The sequence below is a fragment of the Rhinoderma darwinii genome, chromosome 10, assembly GCF_050947455.1.
Source record: "Rhinoderma darwinii isolate aRhiDar2 chromosome 10, aRhiDar2.hap1, whole genome shotgun sequence".
In the NCBI taxonomy this organism is placed as follows: Eukaryota; Metazoa; Chordata; class Amphibia; order Anura; family Rhinodermatidae; genus Rhinoderma; species Rhinoderma darwinii.
Genome location: NC_134696.1, coordinates 63,496,228 through 63,523,767, shown reverse-complemented (window position 1 = coordinate 63,523,767; position 27,540 = coordinate 63,496,228). Strand labels below are relative to the sequence as shown.

Below are 27,540 nucleotides of genomic sequence, written 5' to 3'. Positions count from 1 at the left end.
TGAGGATGCACCATTAATATCCACCCTCACTTGTTTTGTTACTTATATTTGCTTTTATTCTCCATGTGTTTTTATGTAATGTCATATGTACCTTGTCATAACATTGCTGGCTACTGTAATTCTTTAGCTTGACTTATGCAATGTTGTGTCCTTAACACCAGATCTGCCTTATAATATTCCTTGTGATTTCCTTAAAATATGCTTGTATTTTTGTTTTATTTAAAATTCAATAAAAAAAAACAAAGAAAGAAAAAAAGAAAAAGCTATTTAATATTGACAATCATACGGACACACAGAAAAAAAATAAACATGTCATTTATACTGCATGGTGAACACTGTCTAAATAAAACTCAAATAATAATGGCAGAATTTCAGTTCTTTTTCAACCCCCCCTCAAATTTTTCTAACAGACGTTTTATAATGCATTATATGTATATCATAATGGTGACATTAAAAAAAATAAAACTCATCCCGAAAAACAACAAGTAAAACCTTAAAAAAAAGAGAAAAATAATTTAAATATTACATTTGATATTGCCATAATCATACGGATCTGCAGAGTACAGTTTACATGTCACGGTGAACGCCATAAAAACTAAACCCAAAATATTATGGCAAAATTGCGTTTTTTTTTTCTACTCCCACAAAAACAAAATAATTATAGGTTATGAGTTATACAATACATTAAATGTACTCCAAAATTGCACCATTAAAAAAACACAATTAGCCCTGCAAAAAAACAATCACTCATGCGGCTATTCAGATGGAAAACGGGGGGAAAAAAAAATGACAGCTCTTGAAATGCCACGATGTAAATATGTAAAAAAAATCCCTGCTTAGTGAATGCCAAAATTTGAGGTGTCCTTAAGAGGTTAAAATTTAGGCAATGTTGTCTCATTGTATTGCGATCACGGTTACTCCCATAGTAAAAAATTAAAAGTGCCGTACACAGATGTGGTGGTCGCCTCGCAAGGCGGGACAGGTAACCGCCTGGATGGATCTCATGGATATGCCATAAATGTCTAAAGTGGGACTAACCATTTAAATTAGTCCCCTCCTATATGCTTCCAGTTTGTTTGGCTCAACTTTATGGAAGTCTACCACCTGGTCTACAATCACAAAGGGGGAACCAAAAGTATATTCTGCCTAGTTAGCCTATGGACTAATCTCAGAATCGTCCTTTAATATAAATGTCCAAATAATTTTGTTCCCTTCTAGATATCAAACTATACATTCTGCCACCTCAACTGCGCAAAATACGTTATATATCTCAACACTGATCCACACTTACGTATTAGAGAATTGTCCCTCCCCGAATATATATATATATATATATATATATATATATATATACACACACACACACACACACGTAACTCACGTGATCTCGGAGCCTCTAAATAGTTTTCTTTTTATGTACAGCTAACTGAATCAAGGGTTTTTATGGATCGATAGACTATTCTCCCCTCTGCTTAAAGGTGAAACTCAAACCAAATCTAAAGATTCCCGTGTGTTCCATTAAGGCACTCCGTGTGTCAGACACTTACATGTTCTGTTTTTTGTGCTTCTATCAAAAAAGATTGCACTAGGGCTGTTGCAAGCAACAGTGAGAATCAGGTTTCAGTGGCTTGCTTTTTCTAATTGAGTCAATTGTCACTCAGAAGTGAACTGCCTATATATTAACCCCTTAGTGACCACCAATACGCCTTTTCACGTTGGTCACTAAGGCTAGGCTGACGCCTTTTCACGTGAACCTAGTCTAAGTCCTGCACGGGTGTCCCGTGCAGGCTGGAGCCGGGGCTCTGCTGTCTAATGACAGCTGGGCTCCTGCTCCAACACCCGCGATCGAAGTTTACTTCGATCGCGGCCGTTTAACCTGTTAAATACCGCTGTCAATAGCGACCGCGGCATTTAACTGGTTTACACAGGGAGTGAGCTCCCCCTTTCACACATTGGCGGCCCGCAAATGCAATCGCGGGTCTCCAATGGGGTGTCATGGCAGCCGGGGACTTGATAAAAGCCCCCAGGTCTGCCCTGGACATATGCCTATTAGGACACGCCAGAGGCACGTCCTAATAGATTGCCTGTCAGATTTACACTGACAGGCAATAATGCTCTGGTATACGAAGTATACCAAAGCATTATAAAAGCGATCTGAACATCGCACAGTAAAGTCCCCTAGTGGGTCTAATACAATAAGTAATATGAAAAAAAAAGATTAATAATAAAAACTACAGTAAAAAAAATAAATAAAACCATTTTTTTCCATAAAAAGTGGTTTTATTTAGTAAAAGTGTAATAAAGAAATAAAAGTACACATATATGGTATCACCGCGACCGTAATGACTCCATTAATAAAAGTTAATATGTAATTTAAACCGCAAGGTGAACACCATAAAAAAAACCCGCAAAAAACAAATGGCGAAATTGCATTTCCCATTGCCCCCCAAAAAAGTAATAAAAATGAATCAATAAGTCCCATGCACCCCAAAACAGTACCAATCAAAACTACGTCTCGTCCCTCTACATATGTGGTATCGCCGTAATCGTACCGACCCATAGAATAAAGGTAACATGTTATTTACGCCGCACAGTGAACGGCGTCAATTTAAAAACGCATAGAACAATGGTGGAATTTCAGGTTTTTTTTATAATCCCCCCCAAAAAAAGTTAATAAAAAAATTATATGTACCCTAAAATGGTGCTATTAAAAAGTACAACTAATCCTGCAAGAAACAAGTCCTCATACAGCTATGTAGATTAAAAAATAAAAAAGTTATAGCTCTTTGAATGCAACTATAGAAAAACTAATAAAATAGATTGGTCATTAGGGCCTAAAATGGGCTGGTCACTAAGGGGTTTAAAACTGCACGGACTGTTCCACACAGGCTCTTCACAGGGGGAGAAACAAAATCTCATCACAGTTACTGATGATTAGACAGGCTCCTGTCACGCAGTTATAATTAGAGAAACTCAGTTTAGCCTCCCTGACTAGGTTTATAATCTTAGTTTATTCTGGAGAATACTGAGGTAAGGTATCACACCTTCCTCCCAGCAGGCAGAGTTGGTATTGGCTCTAGCTGCTCATGTGATGCTGTGCTGAGGCATCATGAGATGGATAGCAAAGCACAAAGGAAGAGTAAGCAGTGTGAAATCAAAAATTCAAGATGGTGCTTGATAAGAAGCAGAGCTGGGTTGCAGGGAAGGGAGTACAATATATATAAAAGTCGTCCAGAGCTTGATAGACAATAAGGTGGGGGTGCTATGCTGAAAAGTTAGGTTTCTGCTGGAAGTTTTTTTTTTTCTTTTTTAACGCTGACAAGTTGTATTTTCACCGATTCGCCAAGCTACAATTCCATGTTTAGCTTTGTTCACACATCAGTACAAATTGAATATGATTTTGAATCTTAGATACAGTCAACTAACATACCCTTGCGTAGTAAATACTCTGTAGCTTATTATGTAGCGGGTGCAAACATACAAAAATATTATGGTGCATATAGCTTAACATCTTTGTAGATGCTCAAGTCATAAGGCATCAACTTTGGCAATAAAAAAAGGAAACCACCAAGAGCATCTATATTCTATAATTTGAGAAGGCAAGTGGAATGAACTTCTAAAGACATCTTTATTAAAAAGTAAGACGGTGTACAGATGACCCCATCACAGATGTGCAAATTATTTGCACTGATTTAGTAGAAGTCCTCATCGTCTTTCTCTGGAGCAGATGCATTTTGTATTTGCTGCTGCTTTTTGTACAGCTCTGCAACCTAATAAAGATAAAAAATATAATTAGACATCAGTGAAGATACTTTACAATTTAACAAATGTGACGTAGATTTTAAGTTCATGGTTTGTTTATAAATTAAAGTATTCCAAAACATCCATAAGCCCCCACAGTCTATTTCAACAATCCCCGTCTACTCACTTATACCCTTCTGTAAATCTTCTCCCTCACAAGGAGTCTAAAATGGAGGAGCATGTGTGTAGTGCCTCTCATTGGTTAACCCGTTAGTGACCGGCCCATAGTGTTTTTACGTCTGTCACTAACGGGCAGGGAGCTGTCAAATCTCCCTGCTCTCGGCTGACAGAGGTAGCTGAGGGCTGGGGGCGTCCCTGCCCTAACGTGTGAGAGCGATATTAGTATGGATCTCACCCGTTTAACCCTTCAGATGCGGCGCTCAATAGCGTGCACCGCATCTGAATTGTTTTGGAGAGAGGAAGGGAGCTCCCTCTCATCCCACTGACACCCGGCAATAAGATCGCCGAGTGTGTGTCTCTGATGGCAGCCGGGGGCCTAATAAAGGCCCCCAGGTCTGCCTGTAATAAATGCCTGCTAGATCATGCCTCTGGCATGACCTAGCAGATACCTGTCCGTTTTACACGGACAGGCATAATACACTGCAATACAGAAGTATTGCAGTGTATTATAAATGTGATCGGATAATCGCATAGTGAAGTCCCCTAGTGGGACTAGTAAAAAAGTTTTAAAAAAAGTTTAATAAAAAGTGAAAAAAAATATAAGAAACCCACTTTTCTACAAGTCGTCCCGCAAAAAAAAAGCCCTCCTACAATTGTATCGGCGAAAAAATAAAAACGTTACGGCTCTTCAAATATGGAGGCACAAAAACAAATAATTTTGAAAAAAAAGTGTTTTCACTGTGTAAAAGTAGTAAAACATACAAAAACTATACAAATTTGATATTGTTGCAATCGCAACAACCCACTAAATAAAGTTATTGTGTTATTTATACCACACGGTAAACGGCTTAAATTTAGGACGCAAAACAATGTGGCGAAATTGCTGCTTTTTTTCTATTCCCCCCCAAAAAAAAGTTAATAAAAGTTAATCAATAAATTCTATGTACCCCAAAATGGTGCTATTAAAAATTACAACTTGTCCCGCAAAAAAAAGACCTTATACAGCTATGTTGACACAAAAATAAAAAGTGTATAGCTCTTTGAACGAGACGATGAAAAAAAATGTAAAAAATGGCTTGGTCATTAAGGTCTAAAATAGGCTGGTCATTAAGGGGTTAATACGTATGATACTTCTAGCAACCAGGAAGGCTAAACCACCTTTTGGATTCCAGTTTGTCAAATAATTTATCCTTAATAGCTTAGGCCTTATATCGATCTTAACATCCATTAGCATTAGGTAGTAAGACCTCCATCAGTTATAGTGTTATGAACCTAGTTCGGTCAAGAATTACTTGGACAGTGACAAGCTTTGGCATTTTAGCTATTTACCAAAACATATTGAATATACAGTTACATAATCAATACGGGCTTAAAGGGCAGACTCTCCGCTTTAATTTGAGGTTATTCACATCCTAATTTGAGGAAAGGATAGGAATTACAGCTCTTTAACCCCTTAACCCCTTCAAGACACAGCCTGTTTTTGCCTTCAGGACACAGCCAATTTTTTCAAATCTGACATGTTTCACTTTATGTGGTAATAACGTCGGAATGCTTTTACCTATCCAAGCGATTCTGAGATTGTTTTCTCATGACACATTGGACTTAATGTATCGAGCAAATTTTGCATTTAGCATTTTTCTAAATTTAAATGTATCTGCTTGTAAGACAGATAGTAATACCACACAAAATTGTTGCTAATTAACATCACCCATATGTGTACTTTAGATTGGCATCGTTTTTTGAACATCCTTTTATTTTTCTATGACATCACAAGGCTTAGAACTTTAGCAGCAATTTCTCACATTTTCAAGAAAATTTCAAAAGGTTATTTTTACAGGGGCCAGTTTAGTTGTGAAGTGGATGTTAGGGCCTTATATATTAGAAACCCTCGATAACTCACCCCATTTTAAAAACTTCACCCCTCAAAGTATTCAAAACAGCATTTAGAAAGTTTCTTAACCCTTTAGATGTTTCACAGGAATTAAGGCAAAGTAGATGTGAAATGTTCAAATTTCTTTTTTTTTTTGCAGAAATTCATTTTTCATCTATTTTTTTTGTAACACAGAAAGTTTTACCAGAGAAACGCAACTCAATATCTATTGCCCAGATTCTGCAGTTTTTAGAAATACCCCACATGTGGCCCTAGTGCACTTATTGACTCAAGCACAGGCCTCAGAAACAAAGGAACACCTAGAGGATTTTGGGGCCTCCGTTTTATTAGAAAATATTTTAGGCTCCATGTCGGGTTTGAAAGGCTCTTGCGGCACCAAAACAGTGGAAATCCCCCAAAAGTGACCCCATTTTGGAAACTATACCCCTTGAGGAAATTATCTAGGGGTATAGTGAGCATTTTGACCCTGCAGGTTTTTTGCAGAAATTATTGGAAGTAGGCCGTGAAAATTAAAATCTACATTCTTTCAAAGAAAATGTAGGTTTAGCTAATTTTTTCTAATTTCCACAAGGACTAAAAGGAGAAAATGCACCTCTACTTTTGTAAAGCAATTTCTCCCGAGTAAAACAATACCCCGCCTGTGGTCATAAACGGCTGTTTGGACACACGGTGGAGCTTAGAAGGGAAAGAGCGCCACTTGGCTTTTGGAGCTCAAATTTAGCAGGAATGGTTTGCGGAGACCACGTCGCATTTGCAAAGCCCCTAACGGACCAAAACAGTGAAAACACCAAAAAGGTTACTCCATTTAGGAAACTACACCCCTTGAAGAATCCATCTAGGGGTGTAGTGAGCATTTTGAACCCACAGGGGTTTCATAGATTTTATTAGAATTGGGCAGTGAAGATAAAAAAAATCCTTTTTTTCCAATAAGACGTAGCTTTAGCTCAACATTTTTCATTTTCTCAACAAATAAAGGAATAAAAGAACCCCAACATTTGTAAAGCAACTTCTCTGGAGTACGGCAATACCCCATTTGTGGTCATAAACTGCTGTTTGGGCATACGGCAAGGATCAGAAGAGAAGGAGTGCCGTTTGTCTTTTGGAGCACAGATTCTGCTGGATTGGTTTCTTGACACCATGTCACTTTTGCAAAGCTCCTAAGGTACCAGTACAGTGGAAACTCCCCAAAAGTGACTCGATTCACGAAACTACACCCCTTGAGGAATTCATCTAGGGGTGTAGTGAGCAATTTGACCCCACAGGTGTTTCATAGATTTTATTAGAATTGGGCAGTGAAAATAAAAAAAATCCTTTTTCAAGACGACGTAATTTTAGCTGAAAATGTTTCATATTCTCAACAAATAAATGAAAAAAAAGCACCCCAACACTTGTAAAGCAACTTCTCCTGTGTACGGCAATACCACATATGTGGTCATAAACTGCTGTTTAGGCACAGAGTAGGGCTCAGAAGGGAAGGAGCGCCATTTGGCTTTTGGAGTACAGATTTTGCTGGATTGGTTTCTGGTCGCTATGTCGCATTTGCAAAGTCCCTGTGGGACCAAAACAGTGGATCCCCCCCAGAAGTGACCCCATTTTTGAAACTACACCCCTCAAGGTATTCACCTAGGGGTGTAGTGAGCATATTAACCCCACAGGTGATTGGCAGAAGTTGGTGTGCACGCGATGTTGCAGAGTGAAAATGTTTTTTCAATAGATATGCCAATATGTGGCGCCCAGCTTGTGCCACTGGAGACACACACCCCAAAAATTGTTAAAAGGGTTCTTCCGGGTATGCCGATGCAATATATGTGGAAGTAAACTGCTGTTTGGGCACACTGTAGGGTTCAGAAGGGAGGTAGCGCCATTTAACTTTTGGAGCGTGGATTTTGCTTGTAGTAGTTTTGTTTGGAGTCTTACTGGTGTTTCCGTTTATATGTGGGGGCACATGTAAGGTGGACGGAGTATATAAGGGGCATAGTCAGGTGGTATAGTGGGGTAAAAAAAAAACAATAAAATGATCCATAGATGTGTGTTACGCTGTGACACAATCCTTTCTGCACAGGCCGTTGTCGCACTAATAAATGGTCTTTACTTGTTCCCCTTTTGGTCCACACTCACCTTTGAAGTTTGGGGAATTTTGCTGGGAAAGTGTTGTCCTGGTATAATACGGGCGCCCTCACTTCCAGCAGATGTTTGGGCCCTCCCCTTCCTGGTTCCCTAATTTTAGGGGCCTTGATAATTCGCCACTTGAAACAGAAGAAACGTTCCCCTCGGGCCGGAACAACTGCATATTTTTATTTCCTGGCTTTTTGTTGCCTTAACTAAATTTTATTTTTTCATAGACGTAGTGGTAGGAGGGCTGGTTTGTTGTGGGACGATCTGTAGTTTTTATTGGTACCATTTTGGGGTACATGCGACTTTTTAATCACTTGTTATCCTTTTTTTTTGGGAGGCAAGGTGACCAAAAAAACAGCAATTCTGGCATATTTTTTTAGTTATTTTTATACAGCGTTAACCATGCGTTATAAATTACATGTTATTTTTATTCTGCGGGTCAGTCCGATTCCGGTGATACCTAATTTATAGCACTTTTTATGTTTTACAACTTTTTGCACGATAAAATAACTTTTGTAAAGAGAATGGATTTTTTCTGTCGCCAAGTTGTGAGAGCCATAACGGTTTTAAATTTTTCGTTGACGGAGCTGTATGATGGCTTGTTTTTAGCGAGACGAGTTATAGTTTTTATAGGTACCATTTTTAGGTACATGCGACTTTTTGATCACTTTTTATTTCAATTTTTGGAAGACAAAGTGACCAAAAAATAGCAATTATGTCAGTTTTTTAGTTCTTTTTTTTACGGTGTTCACTGTGCGGAATAAATAACATAATATTTTTATAGTTAAGGTCGCTACGGTCGCAGCGATACCAAATATGTATGGCTTTATTATTTTTTTCAATAATAAATGACTTGATAAGTGAAAAAGGGCGATTGTGTTTTGTGTTATTTGAAACTTTTATTGTATTTTTGACAGCTTTTATTTTTACTTTTTTTACACTTTTTTTTTTACACTTTTCTTTAGTCCCACTAGGGGACTTGAAGGTCCAACTGTTTTTTTGATGTTCTAATACATTGCCCTACCTATGTAGTGCAATGTATTAGAACTGTCAGTTGTTCACTGACAGCAAGCCGATCAGGCTCCGCCTCTGGGCGGGGCCTAATCGGCTAACGTAATGGCAGATAGGAAGCCATTGTTAGGCATCCTGTTGCCATAGTAGCAGTCGCCAGCCTTGCCATCGCATGGCAAGGCTGCCGATTGCATACAAACCACTTTGATGCAGCGATTGCATTGAATCGCTGCATTGAAGGGGTTAATGGAAGAAATATGAGCTAGCTCCGGTTCCTGCCGATAGATCGGGGTGTCCGCTGTAACATACAGTGGACACCCACAGCTGACGATGCCGGCTCAGCTTCTGAGCCGGAAGCTGAGCCGGCGCCATCTTGCCGATGGTACCGAAAGCCTCCTGGGCCCCGCCGACGACGGGGCATAGGAGGATTCGGTTACTGGCGGACCGGGAGGTAAGTATTAGCCCTCCGATTGCCTTTGCAGCCACCGACAACCCAGCGATCACGTTGCTGGGGCGCCGGTGGCTATAAACGCCTCACATGCTGCGATCTCTATTGAACGCAGCATGTAAGGGGTTACATAGTTAAATAGTTTGTACGGTTGAAAAAAGACAGACACATGTCCATCAAGTTCAACCAAGCGATGGGAAAGGGGAAGTGGGATGGGAAAGGGGAAGTAAAAAATTTCTACACATAGCAGTTAATATTTTTTTGTTCTAGGAAATTATCTAAGCCTTTTTTAAAGCCATCTACTGTCCCTGCTGCGACCAGCTCCTGCGGTAGGCTATTCCATAGATTCACAGTTCTCACAGTAAAGGCGGCTTGTCGCCTCTGCAGGTTGAACCTTTTTTTCTCCAGACGGAGGGAATGCCCCCTTGTTTTTTGAGGGGGTTTTACATAGAACAGGATTTCACCATATTTTTTGTATGCGCCATTCATATATTTATATAAGTTAATCATGTCCCCCCCTTAGTCGTCTTTTCTCAAGGCTAAATAGGTTTAGTTCTTTTAATCTTTCCTCATAACTTAGATTCTCCATGCCCCTTATTAGCTTCGTTGTTCTTCTTTGTATTTTTTCCAACTCCAGGGCATCCTTTCTATGAACTGGAGCCCAGAACTGGACTGCATATTCTAGATGAGGCCTCACTAATGCTTTGTAAAGTGGTAATATTACATCCCTGTCCCGCGAGTCCATGCCTCTTTTGATACACGACAATATTTTGCTGGCCTTTGAAGCAGCTGATTGACACTGCATGCTGAAATTTAGTTTATGATTTACAAGTACACCCAGATCCTTCTCAACAATTGACTCCCCCAGTGTAGCTCCCCCTAGGATATATGATGCTTGCAGGTTTTTCGTACCCAGATGCATAACTTTACATTTATCTACATTAAACTTCATTTGCCAAGTGGACGCCCAAACACTTAGTTTGTTTAAATCTGCCTGCAATTCACAAACATCTTCCATAGTCTGAACTATATTGCATAGCTTGGTGTCATCTGCAAAAATAGAAATAGTGCTATTAATCCCATCCTCTATATCATTAATAAATAAGTTGAATAGCGGTCCCAGCTCTGAACCCTGGGGTACACCACTTATAACTGGGGACCATTCAGAGTAGGAATCATTGACCACAACTCTCTGGATACGGTCCTTGAGCCAATTCTCAATCCAATTACAAACTATACTTTCTAAACCTATAGTCCTTAATTTACCCATTAGATGTCTATGAGGGACAGTGTCAAATGCCTTTGCAAAGTCCAAAAACACTATATCCACAGCGGCCCCTCTGTCTAGGCTTCTGCTTACCTCTTCATAAAAACAAATCAGGTTGGTTTGACAGCTTCTGTCCTTTGTAAAACCATGCTGGCTGTCACTTATAATACTATTTATTGTCACATAATTCTGTATATAGTCCCTCAATAGCCCCTCAAACATTTTCCCCACAATTGATGTTAAGCTTACTGGTCTATAATTACCCGGCGAAGACCTAGAGCCCTTTTTGAAAATAGGCACCACATTTGCCCTGCGCCAGTCCCTTGGCACTATACCACTCATGAGAGACTCTCTAAATATTATGAAGAGGGGGACAGAAATAACTGAACTAAGCTCTTTAAGAACTCTAGGGTGTAACCCATCTGGTCCCGGGGCCTTGTGTACATTTATTTTATTTAATTTAGCTTGGACCATATCTACATTCATCCAATTCAGTATATCAACTGATATATTAACAGCACCGGCAGCAGCTACATCAGCTGCTCCTTCTTCTGTTGTATATACAGAGCGGAAGAACCCATTTAGTAACTCTGCCTTCTCTTGATCCCCTGTGACCAACTCCCCATTACCACTATCTAAGGGTCCTACATGTTCAGACCTGGGCTTTTTTGCATTTATATGCTTGAAGAATTTTTTAGGATTTGTTTTACTATCCTTGGCCACCTGCCTTTCATTTTGTATTTTTGCTGATTTTATTACATTTTTACAGATTTTATTAAGCTCTTTATATTTTACAAAGGCTGCAGATGTACCCTCAGATTTGTATTTTTTAAATGCCCTTTTTTTGTCATGTATTGCCCCTTTCACAGAAGGTGTAAGCCATGTGGGGTTTAATTTTAGTCGTTTATACTTGTTACCTGTAGGAATACATTTTGCACTATAATTACCCAAAGTAGATTTGAAAATCTCCCATTTATCATTTGTCCCATTATTTGACATTAGTTCTTCACAGTCTATATCCTGAATTGCCGCCCTCATCCTGGGGAAATTGGCTTTCTTAAAATTAAATGTTTTTGCCCTCCCAGCCTGCGTTTGTTTTTTACAGTATAGGTAAAATATAACTATATTATGATCACTGTTACCAAGGCTTTCACGAACATTGACATTCCCAACAAGCTCTGCATTATTAGAAATGACCAGATCCAACAGAGCTTCACCTCTAGTCGGGTCTTCCACAAACTGGCCCATAAAATTTTCCTGCAACAGGTTGAGGAAATGTCTCCCCTTTGCAGTTGAAGCCGAACTATGACACCAATTAATATCCCGATAATTAAAATCTCCCATTATCACAACAATACCCGCCTGTGCAGCCCGCTCCATTTGTTTATATATTTGACCTTCTATCTCTTCAGTTATATTGGGGGGTCTATAGATTACACCAAAAGTAATTTTTTCAGTGTTTACTTCCCTTTGTAATTCCACCCACAAGGTTTCAACCTCCTCACAGTCTTCACCCTCTAATGTCTCATTTACACTCGCCTTCATATCGCTTCTCACATACAGACATACACCACCACCTTTCCTATATGCCCTGTCTTTCCGAAACAGTGTAAAACCCTGTAGATTTACAGCCCAGTCATGTGACTGGGCTGTAAATCTACAGGGTTTTACACTGTTTCGGAAAGACAGGGCAAATAGGAAAGGTGGTGGTGTATGTCTGTATGTGAGAAGCGATATGAAGGGGGTTAATCGGGGTTAGCTCGAGGCTAGCTCCGGTCCTGGCTGATACCTCAGGGTGCCAGCTGTAACATACAGCTGTCACCCGGCGGTGATGTCGCTGGCTCAGCTCCTGAGCCAGCTTCATCTCCTTCACGTACAGTTACGTGGAGATGCAGGAAAGGGCCATCTCCCATGACGTAACTGTACGTGAAATTGCGGGAAGGGGTTAAGGACGCAGCCTAGTTTGGGCCTTAAGGCTCAGAGCCCATTTTTTTAAATCTGACATATCGGAATGCTTAAACCTAACCAAGCGATTCTGAGATTGCTTTCTCGTGAGACATTGGGCTTTATGTTAGTGGTAAAATTTGGTCGATATATTCAGTGTTTATTTGTGAAAAATTGCAAAACTTGAAATTTTGAAATAGAATTTTTCGGAATTTAAATTCATCTGCTTGTAAAACAGACGGTTATACCACCCAAAATAGTTACTAGTTCACATTTACCATAAGTCTACTTTAGATCGGCATCGTTTTTTGAACATTCTTTTATTTTTCTTGGACGTTACAAGGCTTAGAACATAAACTACAATTTCTCATATTTTTAAGAAAATTTCAAAAGCCTTTTTTTAAGGTACCTGTTCAGTTCTGAAGGGGCTTATGTATTAGAAACCCCCATAAAACACCCCATTTTAAAAACCAGACCCCTCAAAGTATTCAAAATAGCATTTAGAAAGTTTTTTTTAACCCTTTAGGCATTCCACAGGAATTAAAGCAAAGTGGAGGTGAAATATGCAAATTTCATTTTTCTTGCTGAATTTCAATTTTATTCTATTTTATTTCTGTAACAAAGAAGGTTTTACCAGAGAAAAACTACTAAATATGTATTGTCCAGATTCTGCAGTTTTTATAAATGTCCTACATGTGGCTCTAGTGCGCTCGTGGACTAAAACACAAGCCACAGAAGCAAAGAAGCACATAGTGCATTTTGGTGCTTTTTTATTAGAATATATTTTAGGCAACATGCCAGGTTTGTTGAGGTGCCAAAACAGTAGGAATCCCCAATTTTGGAAACTGCACCCCTCAAGGAATACATTTATGGTTATTGTTACCATTTTGACCCCGTAGTTTTTTCACAGCGCGTATTTGAATTGGGCTGTTAAATTAAAAGAATGACAATTTTTCCAATAAGGTGTCATTTTTGATCAGAATTTCTTATTTTCAAATGCAACAAAATGCTCCATTTTGTTGCCCAATTTGTCCTGAGTGCGGCAATACCCCATTTGTGGTGATAAACTGCCGTTTGGGCCCATGGGAGGGCTCAGGAGGAAAGGAGCGCTATGTGTTCTTAGGAGCCCAGATTTTGCTGGATTGGTTTTCGGGTGCCATGTCGCATTTGCAGAGCCCCAGAGGTATCAAAGCAATGGAAACCCACCAGAAGTGACCCCATTTTGGAAACTACACCCCTCAAGGAATTCATTTATGGGTGTTGTGACCATTTAGACCCCACAGTTTTTCACAGAGTTTATTTGAATTGGGCTGTGAATTAAAAAAAATGTAATTTTTTCCAATAAGAGGTAGTTTGGGCTAAAAATTTCTTATTTTCACAAGGAATAAAATACCCCATTTTGTTGCCCAATTTTTCCTGAGTGCGGCAATACCCTATTTGTGGAGATAAACTGCCGTTTGGGCTCATGGGAGGGCTCAGAAGGAAAGAGCTGTCAGCTATTCGCTTTGTCAGGACCCACTAGGCTTCCATCGATGGCGTAGCCAGAGTCCATTGTTGGTACTCTGGTTGCCATAGTAGCCATCGCCGGCCGCTATCGTGTAGCGGGCCGTCGATTGTGGCTTAACCCCTAAGAAGCCGCGATTGCTATTGAACACGGCTTCTAAGGGGTAAATCGGCGGGGACCACTGCGATCGGTCCCTGCACACTGAGCTGTGATAGCCTGCTGTCGGAAACAGCAGGTATCACAGCTCAAACACGCGCCGGGGAAAGATGGCGCCGTGTTAACTCAGGTCAGTACTATTACAGAGCTGAGTGCGAATGATGCGCTCAGCACGACGTAATAGTACTGAGCTGAGCGGGAAGGGGTTAATATGTAGCTGCCTCTTTTTCAAGGGATCAAAAGGTAATTGCACAATTATCTCAAAAGCGATTTAATGGTCTGCATGGGCTATTCCCTCGTTAAGCCATTATCAATTAAGCAGGTAAAAGGTCTGGAGTTGATTCCAGGTGTGGCATTTGCATTTGGAAGCTGTTGCTGTGAACCCACAACATGAGGTCAAAGGTGCTCTCAATGCAAGTGAAACAGACCATCGTTAGGCTGAAAAAAATGAAGAAATCCATCAGATGGATCGCACAAATGTTAAGGGTATGTGCACACTCTAGCTACCTTTTACGTCTGAAAAGACAGACTGTTTTCAGGAGAAGACAGCTGCGTCGTTTCAGACGTATAAGCTCCTCCTCGCATTATGCGAGGCGGCTGTCGCCCGTAATCTTGATCTGCTCTTCATTGACTTCAATGAAGAACGGCTCAAATTACGTTGCAAAGAAGTGTCCTGCACGTCTTTGCCGAGGCAGTCAATTTACGCGTCGTTGTTTGATAGCTGTCAAACGACGACGCGTAAATGACAGGTCGTCGGCACAGTACGTCGGCAAACCCATTCAAATGTATGGGCAGATGTTTGCCGACGTATTGTAGCCCTATTTTCCGATGTAAAACGAGGCATAATACGCCTCGTTTACGTCTGAAAATAGGTCGTGTGAACCCAGCCTAAGAGTGGCCAAATCCACAGTTTGGTACATTCTTAAAAAAATAAATAAAAAGGCGCACTGGTGATCTCGTGAACTCCAAAAGGCCTGGACGTCCATGGAAGACAACAGTGGTGGATGATCGCATAATCCTTTCCATGGTGAAGAAAAAACCCTTCACAACATCTACAAGTGAAGAACACTCTCCTGGAAGTAGGTGTATCAGTATCTAAGTCTACCATAAAGAGAAAACTTAATGAGAGCAAATACAGAGGGTTCACCACAAGGTGCAAACCATTAATCAGCCTCAAAAATAGAAAGGCCGGATTAGATTTTGCCAAACAATATCTGAAGAAGCTGCCCAGTTCTGGAACAGTATGAAACTAAGATTAACCTGTACCAGAATGATGGATGTAAAAGCCTTGGAACGGCTCATGATCCAAAGCACACCACATCCTCTGTAAAACATGGTGGAGGCAATGTGATGGCATGGGCATGCATGGCTGCCAAAGGCACTGGGTAACTGGGATGATGTGACTGAAGACAGAAGCAGCTGGATGAATGGATTTTCCACCCTATACTTGTCATTTTAATTACTCTTATACTTCTCACTTGTTTCAATTGCTATATCCTTTTTAAAATAAGACACCTCTCTAGTTTGTTTTAACTTACTTATGTAGGGTAAAAAAGAGTTAGGAAGGGATAGGCTCACGTGTGGCCAAAATATACTTAGTTTGTTCTTTAGATAAATGATTTGCAGCTGATCTGTGGGAAAGGATCTCAAGGCAAGTTTTATGATCCCACAGTTTACGCTGCTTCCCGTGATAATCTGTGCCATACCTCAGTATCCACTGTAACTCATGATATGTAAACTCCCTAACCTAATGCTATACTAGTGAAGGAAGGGATAGATCGATTCGAGCTTCCCTAGGGGTATCGGATCCAATAGGGACAGAATAGTTGAATACAGTATTTTGTCAAAAAGAGGGGAAATGTGAGAGTAAATGAATGTATATGAAGTTTATACTTTTTATTAATGCATCAAAATAACTGTATTTCATCAATTAAGAATACAGTCCTCATTGTTTAAAGATAAGTCTCATGAGCTGTTTGAAAGAAGCGGCTTGTAAAGAGAAACATATTCTGTCCACCACAGGATGTGTTTGACGTCATGAGAGATTACAGATAAGAACCGTTATGTATTTTGTAATATTTTAGTGGAGAAAGAACTGTTACATATATAGGACAGAATATAGATAACATCATGTGACATTCTAGACATATTTAAGCAGTGAAGCCTCTCTTTATGTAAAAGTGACGTATGTATCCTACGGTTGTTATTATCTGATTGGTTGAGGTGTTTTAAATGAAAAGCATGAAGCTATAAATAAAATTGTAGCCATGGTTTTGCAGAATCTGCACGATACACCTAATACTGCGTGTCTAATTATTCTTTACCTGTGAGAGCAATTATATCAACGTGTATTTACATGGCTTACTAGTCTCTTATTGCACTTCACTATAATATGGGGTTTTAGGGCCTGGTCAATGAGGGAAGCCATTTTCGTGGGTAATGTGTATAATTTTTTGTATGTTTTTTACATGTATGGATTTCTAATAAAGAATCTGTATATTTGGTAGCGAGGTACCTGTGTGGTTCTTTGTAAGTGGTTATATATATTTTGTGTATATACTGTGTTCTATAACTGAGTGTGATTACCGTTCGTTAATAAACCTTTCTTTATTTACTATACAGTTGTGTTGAGAATCACCGCGCATACACACTTAGTTACTAAGTCAATAGAAAGTTTATATACAAGGGATAAAGTAGGGGAACTAGGCATAACCCTAGTGACCCTAATAAAAGGAGGTAGTAGGGGCACATGCGCACGGCTGAACATGGTGGACACATAATCCCCTAGCTCCGCACCTCACTAGAGCATTTAGGCCGATATACTAGCACGCAGTGCAGTCTTGACCTCCGAACCTGGCTTACCTTCGATCCCGGAGTAGGGTGACGCTACGTGCCGCGATGGGTAAGCCGAAAAAGCAACATAAACCCAAACAGCGTTTGGTCGCGGACATTCTGTTTTCGGTCCAAACGACAGCCCGCCATTCTGCGTTCCAGCCCTGACCTATCAGCGAGCTGCATTGCAACTCTTATCTCAGGACCTACGGGCAGTGTTCCGAATGAGCCAGCAATCTGTATTGTTACCCAATCCAACATCCATATCGTAGGCCGTAATGTATTTACCCCCAGATTTAACTTGGACTCCTGATGCACAGCCTCCACAGATGCAAGCACCGCTTGAAGAGGTCATATTTGCATGCGTCTCTAGAGCAATGAAAGGCGAGATGGACAAACTGGGCCAAACAATATCGGCCATTCATCAAGGTCTCCGAAAAAATGGGGTCACAAATGGAGGTGATAGAATCCAATTTGGGAGCTACGGTTTCCCAGGTCAACTCCAATATGTTGGAAGACCTACATTATCAGCTGGATGTTGCCAATGCTCATATTGAAGATTTGGAGAGCTGCTCCAGGCGATACAATTTCTGAAACCGAGGCCTTCTAGAATTATACAATGATTCTATGAGTGTCGTCCAGACCCTGATAAAACAACAGATTCCAGAAGCCTCGGACACACATCTAGAGATTGATCGGGCTCATAGGGCGATGATAGTCATTCGCAAAGATGGATTACCGAGGGACAATCATCAAACCTCACTAATATACAATAAAGGAAAAAAAAGTTATGGAAATGGCGAGGAAGATTCCGAAGATCACTTTACTGGACTCCGATATACAAATATTTGCGGACATGGCACCTTCCACAATTTAGAAACGTAGATCGCTACGACCCTTATTGCAGATTCTACGTAACCAAGCGATTAACTACAGATGGGCGTTTCCATTCCGCCTCATGTTCCTCTGCAAAAATCACCAATCTGGCTTCTCTACACTACCTGAGGGAGAAGAAGTACAACAGCTGAAACTTCTCCCAATCTCAGGATCTACTTCTAGGATCTCTCAGATCTCAGCTCCCATCTCACCACTATAGCACCGACCGGGCAGATTCCGCAATCGGATACCCAAAGTGGAGGGACGTTTGCGGGACACCTGAATATGGTTCCCCCCTGTGGACTGTTACGGTAACCTGAGACATAAGGTTTCTATACACCCAACTTAAAGCTATACGCTTCCAGGAGATTTGGGAGATGATGCCTGCTATATTCTACCGTTTATTTGTATAGTCCATTGACTGCAATTCTATATATCGGTTACTAAATGCTAATTCGATTTATATAACTTTTTGCTATGGCATTCATACTGAATGCTTATTCTACTACATTGCTTACTAACAAGGCAGATACTTCCAACCCTTCTCTAAGTTAAAATGAGCTATGTATACTCTAGAAACTTAATTTGTGCCTAAATTATCACTTGCTGCACAATTCCTCTATCTTGATATAGCACCCGAATAGCTGAGAACTATTCTTCCTGGGCCAATTTGCATAACCTATATCCCTACCACATTATTATAACCAACATTTGAAAATAAGTTTACTGCTTTATATGTTCTATGGTAATTCAGACAGCTAGATTGCTAGGACTGCACCTTATTGCTTTGTTTAGGCTAAGCTCTAGTGAAGGGCTGCACCCCTAGTGCTAGTCTTATCAGACTAGGAGATCTAAAGACCATGTAATATACCTTCATTTTTGTCAGTGTTTTTTATTTTTCCCCTCCCCCTCTCCTTCTTACGAACTGTCTTTATTGGTGTCTGTACATTTGCAGCCATAAGTTACGAGTGTAGGAAACTAAGTCCTATTCTATAATAACTCAATGCACAGGGCTTTAATTCACCAATGAAAGGCAGACTAGCTTTTTTTGTCTATTCATGCTGATATCCTTTTCCTCCAGGAACTAATTTTTCAGTATCATACACTCCAAAGTTCTTCGACAGATCATACCCCCAACACTTTTTGGCCAGTGCATCTTCTAAACACAGGAGAGTCATGATTTGGATACCCTTCACTCAGACTACTACTTTTTCGGACCCAGACGGTCACTTCCTGCTAGTTTCAGGCACTCTTCATGATTCCTCTATTACGTTCATCATATACTATGCATTAAACTCCAATCAGGTGCCTTTTTTCAAACATATGTGGCGCCAGTTGTACCCATTGATAGAAGGCCCGGTAATTATAGAAGGGTACACTCTGGCATTGGATAGGTCCCTCGACAAGTAGAGTTCTCCCACTCCAAGTTTATTTCCCCTAACAAGCATAGCCTTTCTATGGCATGGTATCTACACTATCAATGTAATTGATATATGAAGAGATTGTAATCCTGCCACCAGAGATTATACATTTTATTCCTCAGCTCACAAACTGTACACATGGATTGACCAAATATTTATGTCTTCTTGTACGATGCCAGGAATTCTGGATGCTCACATCCTATCAACTCCTTGGTCGGATCACAATCCGGTTATGGTTCGTGTACTAGCTTTGTGCGAACGACCGCCGATATCCTCATGGAGGCTAAATGAATCTTTGTGCAAAATTCCGCCAAAATCTCTGGGTATGATACCAGAGTTGGAAGCATTCTTTGTAGTAATTCAGCCACAGGACACCTCCCCAATAAGTAATTGGGAAGCCCATAAAGCTACGATGAGTGGGAAACTCATACAACTGGCTTTGCGTTCTAAAAAACAGCTTCAAACCTTACTTAGGCAGAAAGATTAAGCATTTCAGGAAGTTTCACGACAACTTAAAAAATGAATCAGACTCCCGACCTTAAACATAAATTTTAACTAGCCAGAATATACCTTAATAAGTGCCTAACTAGTTGGGCGGAAAATAATTTGCAGTGGTCCCACAATCGCTTTTTCACCCAGGGTGATAAGTGTGGCAAGTTGCTAGCTAGACGATTACCTAGAATGTCGATGGTGGCACCGCCTAAACTCAGGTTATCAGATGGTAGTTTATCCCAAAATCCGGGGAAAAATTTGAAATTAAATAATTTTTACTCCACTTTATACGCCCAATCCCCTACCATTGACCCCCAAAAGGCCCAATCTATTTTAGCACCAGCTATACCAAATTCCCTATCCCAAAAAGATGATGTTCTAGAATCTGAATTTAGCATAGAAGAAATAGACACGATAAAAACGCTACAACTTAATAAAGCAACAGGCCCAGATGGCTTTCCTTCGTCCTATTATAAAAAATGTAAAGATATACTGGCCCCACACAACCCTTTTGTTCAATGATTATAGAGCAGGCAATTAGATCCCTATTCCGACTAATACAGCATACATCCATCTCGTCCCTAAACCACACAAAGATCATAGCGATAAAACAAACTACTGTCTTATATCCCTAATTAAGGTGGACCCGAAAATCATGACCAAAATTCTGGCTACCAGAATTAACTCCTTTCTCCCCAAATACATTCATGCAGACCAAACCGGTTTTATATCTCAAAGACAAGTGGGTGACCAAACCAGAGAGCTGTTGATATCTTATCTGCAGTCCAGTCCAACTGGGACAAAGGGAAATCTCGACAGGGAATGCTCTTGAGCTTAGACCTACAAAAAGCTTTAGATTCCTTTTCATGGGATTACCTTTTTTTTATGTCCTAACTCAAATGGGATTTGGGACGCATTCAAGATACTGAAGGTTCTTTATGCCCAACCTGAAACCAAAATATGCTCCAAGGGATTCTTCTCTGACTCCATCCCTATTAGAAGGGGTACAATACAAGGCTGCCCCGTCAATTGCTTTTTTTTTTACTGGCTATAGGGCCTTTGGCAAACCTAATCCAACAGAATCAAAATATTAAAGGGGTGTCGATTGGTTCGGTTGAACATAAACGTGCCTTGTTCGCTGATATTTTAATATTTATCACATCACCACTTACTACACTGACAAATCTATTTCATTCCCTAGTTTTCAGGAAATTGTCAGGTCTGCGTGTTAATCATCAGAAATCCCTGGCCCTTAACCTCTTCCAGACATTTGTCGTAAGTATACGTCATGGAAAGCCAGTGCTTCCCGCAAAATGTCGTATACTTACGACAAATGCATGGCATCGGCTCAGAAGCTGAGTCGCTGCCACCATCGCCGGATGTCAGCTGTATCTGACAGCTGACAGCCTGCTGTAATGGCAGGGATCGAAGTTGGCTTCGATCCCCGCCATTAACCCCTTAAATGCAGCGGTCAAAAGCATTCGCTGCATTTAAGGTGTTTGCAGCTCACTGACACCCCAGCAACTAAATCGCCGGGGTGTCTGTGGCTGCAATGGCCACCGGAGGCCTTATAGTGGCCTCCCGGTCTGCCTAGCATGGAAAACTTTCAGACCCCACTGAAAGGCTTCCGTAGCTGCCGGCAAGATGGCGCCGGCTGAGGAGCTGAGCCGGCGTCATCAGTGGTGGATGTCAGCTGTATGTTAGCGCTAAACTCCACCTGTAACGGCAGGAACCGGAGCTAGCTCTGATCCCTGCCATTAACCCCTTAGATGCAGCGATCGCTGCATCTTTGTGGTTGTTAGCAGATCGGCAGCTGTGCCCTGCAATCGCACGGCTGCCGACTGCTACTATGGCAACAGGAGACCTAATTATGGAAGCAGATTAGGCCCCGCCCAGAGGCGAAGCCTAATCGTCTTGCTGTCAGTGAATGACTGACAGATCTAATACATTGCACTGCATAGGTAGTGCAATGTATTAGAAAAATAATCAGTTGACCTTCAAGTCCCCTAGTGGGACTAAAGAAAAGAGTGAAACAAGTGAAAAAAAAAAAAGTTTTAAAAAATAAAATTTTCAAGCAATAAAAAAAAACACAATCGCCCTGTTCCCTTATAAAGTCCTTTATTATTGAAAAAAATAAACCATACATATTTGGTATCGCGGCGACCGTAACGGCCTAAACGATAAAAATATTATGTTATTTATTTCACGCGGTGAACCCCGAAAAAAACAATGCCAGAACTGTTTATTTGGTCACTTTGCCCTACAAAAATTTAAATATAAAGTGATCAAAAAGTCGCATGTATCAAAAAATGGTTCCTATAAAACTATAGCTAGTCTCGCAAAAAAACAAGCCCTGATACAGCTCCGTCGACAAAAAAAATTAAAAAGTAATGGTTCTCAACATGGCGACAGAAAAAATACATTCTTTTTACAGAAGTAATTTTATTGTGCAAAAAGTTGTAAACATAAAAAGGTGCTATAAATTAGGTATTGCCGGAATCGCACTGGCCCGCAGAATAAAGTTAACATGTAATTTAAAGAGCATGGTGAACGCTGTATAATAAAAACTATGCCAGAATTGCTGTTTTTTGGTCACCTTGCCAAGGATAAAAAGTGATCAAAAAGTCGCATTTACCCCAAAATGGTACCAATAAAAACTATAGCTCGTCCCACAACAAAACAGCCCTCATACTACTAAGTCTATGAAAAAATAAAATTAGTTAAGGCTCTAATAAGTCAGGAAATAAAAACATGCGGTTGTGGAGATCAAAGGGGAACGTTTCTTCTGTTTCAAGAGGCGATTTATCGGGGACCTAAAATTAGGGAACCAGGAAGGGGAGGGCCCAAACATATCTGCTGGAAGAGAGGGTGCCCGTACTATACCAGGACAACACTTCCCAGCAAAATTCCCCAAACTGCAAAGGTGCAGATTGTGTACCAAAAGGGGGATCAGAAATGACACCATTTATCAGTGCGACACTGGCCTGTGCAGAAAGGATTGCTTCAAAGCATGACACACATCTATGGATTATTTTATGGTTTACCCCATTATTATACGACCAGACTATGCCCCTGATGTACTCTGCCCAGCTTACATATGCCCCCACATTATAAACTAAAATACCAGTAAAACTCCAAACAAAACTACTACTAAGCAAAATCTACGCTTCAGAAGCAAAATGGTGCTCCCTCCCTTCTGAGCCCTACAGTGTGCCCAAACAGCAGTTTACTTCCACATATATGGCTTCGCCATACCCGGGAGAACCCTTTTAACAATTTTTGGGGTGTGTCTCCAGCGGCACAAGCTGGGCACGACATATTTGCCACTGAATTGGCATATCTGGCATATCTTTGCACCATCCGAAGCGCATACATTTATGGAAAAGTCCTGTAGGGTGAAAATGCTCACTACACCCCTTAATAAATGCCTTGAGGGGTGTAGTTTCTAAAATGGGGTCACTTCTCAGGGGTTTCTTTTATTATTTCACATCAGAGCCCTGCAATTGTGAACCAATACTTTGTATATCGCCAAATTACGCCTCAACTACGCATGGTACTCTTTCACTCCTGAGCCCTGTCGAATGTCCAGGTAAAAGACTAGTGCCCCATGTCGGGTGATTCTAAAACCGGGAAACACCGCATAATTAGAGAGCTGTTGTTGTGGGGGCACAAGCTGGGCACCACATATTGGCATATCTATGGAAAAAAAATCCCATTTTCACTCTGCAACATCGAGTGCACACTAATTTCTGCAAAACACCTGCGGGGTTAACATGCTCACTACACCCCTAGGTGAATACCTTGAGGGGTGTAATTTCCAAAATGGGGTCACTTCTGGAGGGTTTCCACTGTTTTGGTCCCACAGGGGCTTTACAAATGCTACATAGCGACCAGAAACCAATCCAGCAAAATCTGCACTCCAAAAACTAAATCGCGCTCCTTCCTTTCTGAGCCCTGCTGTGTGCCCAAAAAAAAACAGTTTATGACCACATATGTGCTGTATTCGGGAGAAATTGCTTTACAAAATGTTGGGGTTCTTTTTTTCCTTTAGTTTTTGAGAAATTGAGAATTTTTAAGCTAAAGCTACGTCTTATTGAAAAAAAAAAGGATTTTTTTTATTTTCACTGCCCAATTATAATAAAATCTATGAAACACCTGTGGGGTCAAAATGCTCACTACACCCCTAGATGAATTCCACAAGGGGTCTAGTTTACAAAATGGGGTCACTTGTGAGGGGGGGGGGGGGTTCCACTGTTTTGGTCCCTCAGGGGCTTTGCAAATGCGACATGGCCTCTGCAAAACTGACGTTTGTCCAAACAGCCGTTTATTACCACACGTGGGGTACTGTTTTACTCTCGAGAAATTGCTTTACAAATGTTGTGGTGCTTTTTCTCCTTTAGTCCTTGTGGAAATGAGAAAAAATTAGCTAAACCTACATTTTCTTTGAAAGAATATAGATTTTCATTTTTACGGCCTACTTCCAATGATTTCTGCAATAAACCTGTAGGGTCAAAATGCTCACTATACCCCTAGATAATTTCCTTAAGGGGTGTAGTTTCCTATATGGGGTCACTATTGGGGGGTTTCCACTGTTATGGCACCGTAAGAGCCCTTCAAACCTCACATGTGCCTAAAATATATTCTAATAAAAAGGAGGCCTAAAATCCGCTAGGTGCTCCTCTGCTTCTGAGGCATGTGTTTCAGTCCATAAGCACACTAGGGCCACATGTGGGATATTTCCTAAAACTGCTGAACCTGGGCAATAAAAATTGAGTTGCGTTTCTCTGGTAAAATTTTGTTACAAAAAAAAAAAAAATTGATTAAAAATGAATTTCTGCAACAGCAAAAAACTTAAATTTGTAAATTTCAGCTCTACTTTGTGTTAAAGAGGCTCTGTCACCACATTATAATTGCCCTCTCTTCTACATAATGTGATCGGCACTGTAATGTAGATCACAGCAGTGGTTTTTATTTAGAAAAACAATCAATTTTGACGGAGTTATGACCTATTTGCTAATGAATTTCTTAATAGACAACTGGGCGTGTTTTTACTTTTTGACCAAGTGGGCTTTGTAAAGAAGTGTATGACGCTGACCAATCAGCGTCATACAATTCTCTCCATTCATGTACTCACACACAGCGTGATCTTGCGATTATCATGCTTGCTGTCACTCACACATTAACATTACTGAAGTGTCTTGAGAGTGAATAGACATCGCTTCCAGCCATGCCGCAATGTTTATTCACAATCCCGACACTTCCGTAACGTTTGTGTTTGTGACTCAATAAAACGAGTTTAAAAAAAAAAAAGGTTTGGTATTCATATTTGGTGGAAATGCTCCATTGTGCAGAGATTTTGGGCAGAGGTATATGATCTTATTTCCTCCCTCACTACTATATTGCTCTCTGCGGATTCAGTCGAAGCTCTGTTACCCCCTTAATGAGCGGGCCTGAGAAGACCTTAATGACCAGCTCATTTTTTCTGTTTTTGCCGCTCTGCCTTTCAGCAACCATAACATTTTTATTGACGTGGCTATATGAGGCCTTGTTTTATGCAAGAGAAATAGTATTATTTTTTTCCCCACAGTTTGGGGGTAACATTTTTTTTTGCCCATTCTCTGCATTGTTTTTCTTGTTGATGATACTTCCTATGTGTACTCTGATACGGACCAGAGTTCCCTAATTGTTTGATACCTTTTAGTTTGAGTAATCGTTGTTTGTTGGACAGCATGGTGGCTTAGTGGTTACCCCGGTCACCTTGCAATGCTTAGGTCCTGGGTTCAAGTCCAATCAAGGACGATATTTGTTCATGAATACTGGTATAGTGCTTCTCTAATATGCTTATTGTACTTTTTCCTTTTAAGGCACTCTAATATTTAAGTGTGCTCTTCCATTTTTAGGGTAACCTCTACTGATGGCACCATTGACTTTTTGTTTAACACTGGACACTGTCGGTCACAGTGTTACACACTGTAATTCATTCAAGCTCTCTGATTGGCCCGATACTCTGTCAATCAATATTCTACCTATATACAGGTCGTTTGTTTTAAGGTCACCACCCCTAGAAGAAGCCGTAAATACCAGCGAAACCCGCGTCGGGTGTTCATACTCAATTTTAACATAATTCAATGTCTAGCTAATGGTCTCGGTTTCCACCCAGCACTATTAATTGAACTATCAATAAGTCATTGTGTCTACAAATAACTTAAGCTAGTGTGCTCAGCAGCTTTAACTGTGAATCAACCAGATTTCACCGTGACATACGTTCACTGTCTCTCAGTATTTATTCAGCGAGGCAGCAGCTGAGCTCAGGCTTAGTAAACAATGTTGCACGTAACATAAGAACCGCATCTACTGCTCGCTCTTTAAAGAGGCTCTGTCACCCCATTATAATGCCCCGTCCCCTACATAATGTGATTGGCGCTGTAATGTAGATAAGTTTTTTATTTTGAAAAACTACCAATTTTGAGCAAGTTATGCACAATTTTAGATTTATGCTAATTCGTTTCTTAATAGACAACTGGGCGTTGTAAAGAAGTGTATGACGCTGACCAATCAGCATCATACACTTCTCTCCATTCATTTTTAGCAGTACTCGCACAGATTAGATACAATTTTTATATTGCAACTTAGTGACCTATATGTACATTTCATATCAGCATACACATTCATGATTCTTTGATACAAGACCATACAAGTGTCAATTTTGCACAATATGGTAACATCAGGTTCTTTTTCAACACTATATTTACTCTTCATTATATGTTTCTGTGTTGCAGATAGACACTGTACACTATTTTGCTCTATTCACACATTTGTAGCACAATTTCGATTATTGGACTCAATTGTCCTAGGGTTTATTTGGAATTTCAGAGACAAATTTAAATATCTGGACTACATTGTCCTTAGTCCAGAATTAGGGGACATCTGAGCATCTATCACGGACATTGGATTTTTTAATATTTTGCTTATTTTAATTAATTTAAAAAAATTATTTTATTTCCACAATTCAATCATTGGAGCCACACAATTTCTACTTCATTTCCCTTTCCCCATAATAATGGTTACATTTATATTGGTGGTGTACTTTTTGTGTGGCTCTTTTTGTGATCATTAATTCATTTAATAATAATTTTGAGGGCAGTTGTCCACTATATCTGTAAATACTCACGCAGACTCATTCAGTATATTTTTCTAGCCTCAAAGATCGCTATTGTCAGATCATGGCGCACAACGACTATATCCATAGATAATCAATCGTGATCAACGAAAGTTTATCACCTGCCCAGTATCGGACACCTTACCCAAATGTAATAAAGTTTGGGCTCCATGGAAGACACAATTGGGTATGTAGAAATAGATGTAGGTAGTAAGATTAGCAATGTAGGGGGTTGTACCCATAATGTATGGTCTCATTTCCCTGCTAAGTCCCCCCCCACCTTTTTTTTGTCTGGTCTGTCTTTTTTCTTATCCCCTGAGAATCCGGTTTGATAAGCATATAAGCTTGTTAGCACTTCTTCCGGTACTTTATATAGACTTAGAATGTTCACTGAAAGACTGGAATTTCATGTTTTTGTATTTTGATGATGATATTTCTTGTATACACTGATCTCTTGTCGATTGATTCTGTGCAAACGTTTTATATAATATTTTGGAAAACAG

General features: G+C 40.2%; 1 protein-coding gene across 4 annotated transcripts in view; it reads right to left on the bottom strand.

Moving 5' to 3' along the window:
- Positions 1-287: 287 nt before the first annotated feature.
- The window catches only part of LIG1 (DNA ligase 1), a 277,726-nt gene continuing 250,473 nt past the window's right edge, over positions 288-27,540 (bottom strand). For all 4 annotated transcript variants that reach the window (XM_075840007.1, XM_075840009.1, XM_075840006.1 and 1 more), the window contains one exon: positions 288-3,770. In XM_075840007.1, coding sequence (XP_075696122.1) covers positions 3,693-3,770 — 78 coding nt within the window. In that variant the 3' untranslated portion in view covers positions 288-3,692. The remainder of the gene's footprint in view (positions 3,771-27,540) is intronic.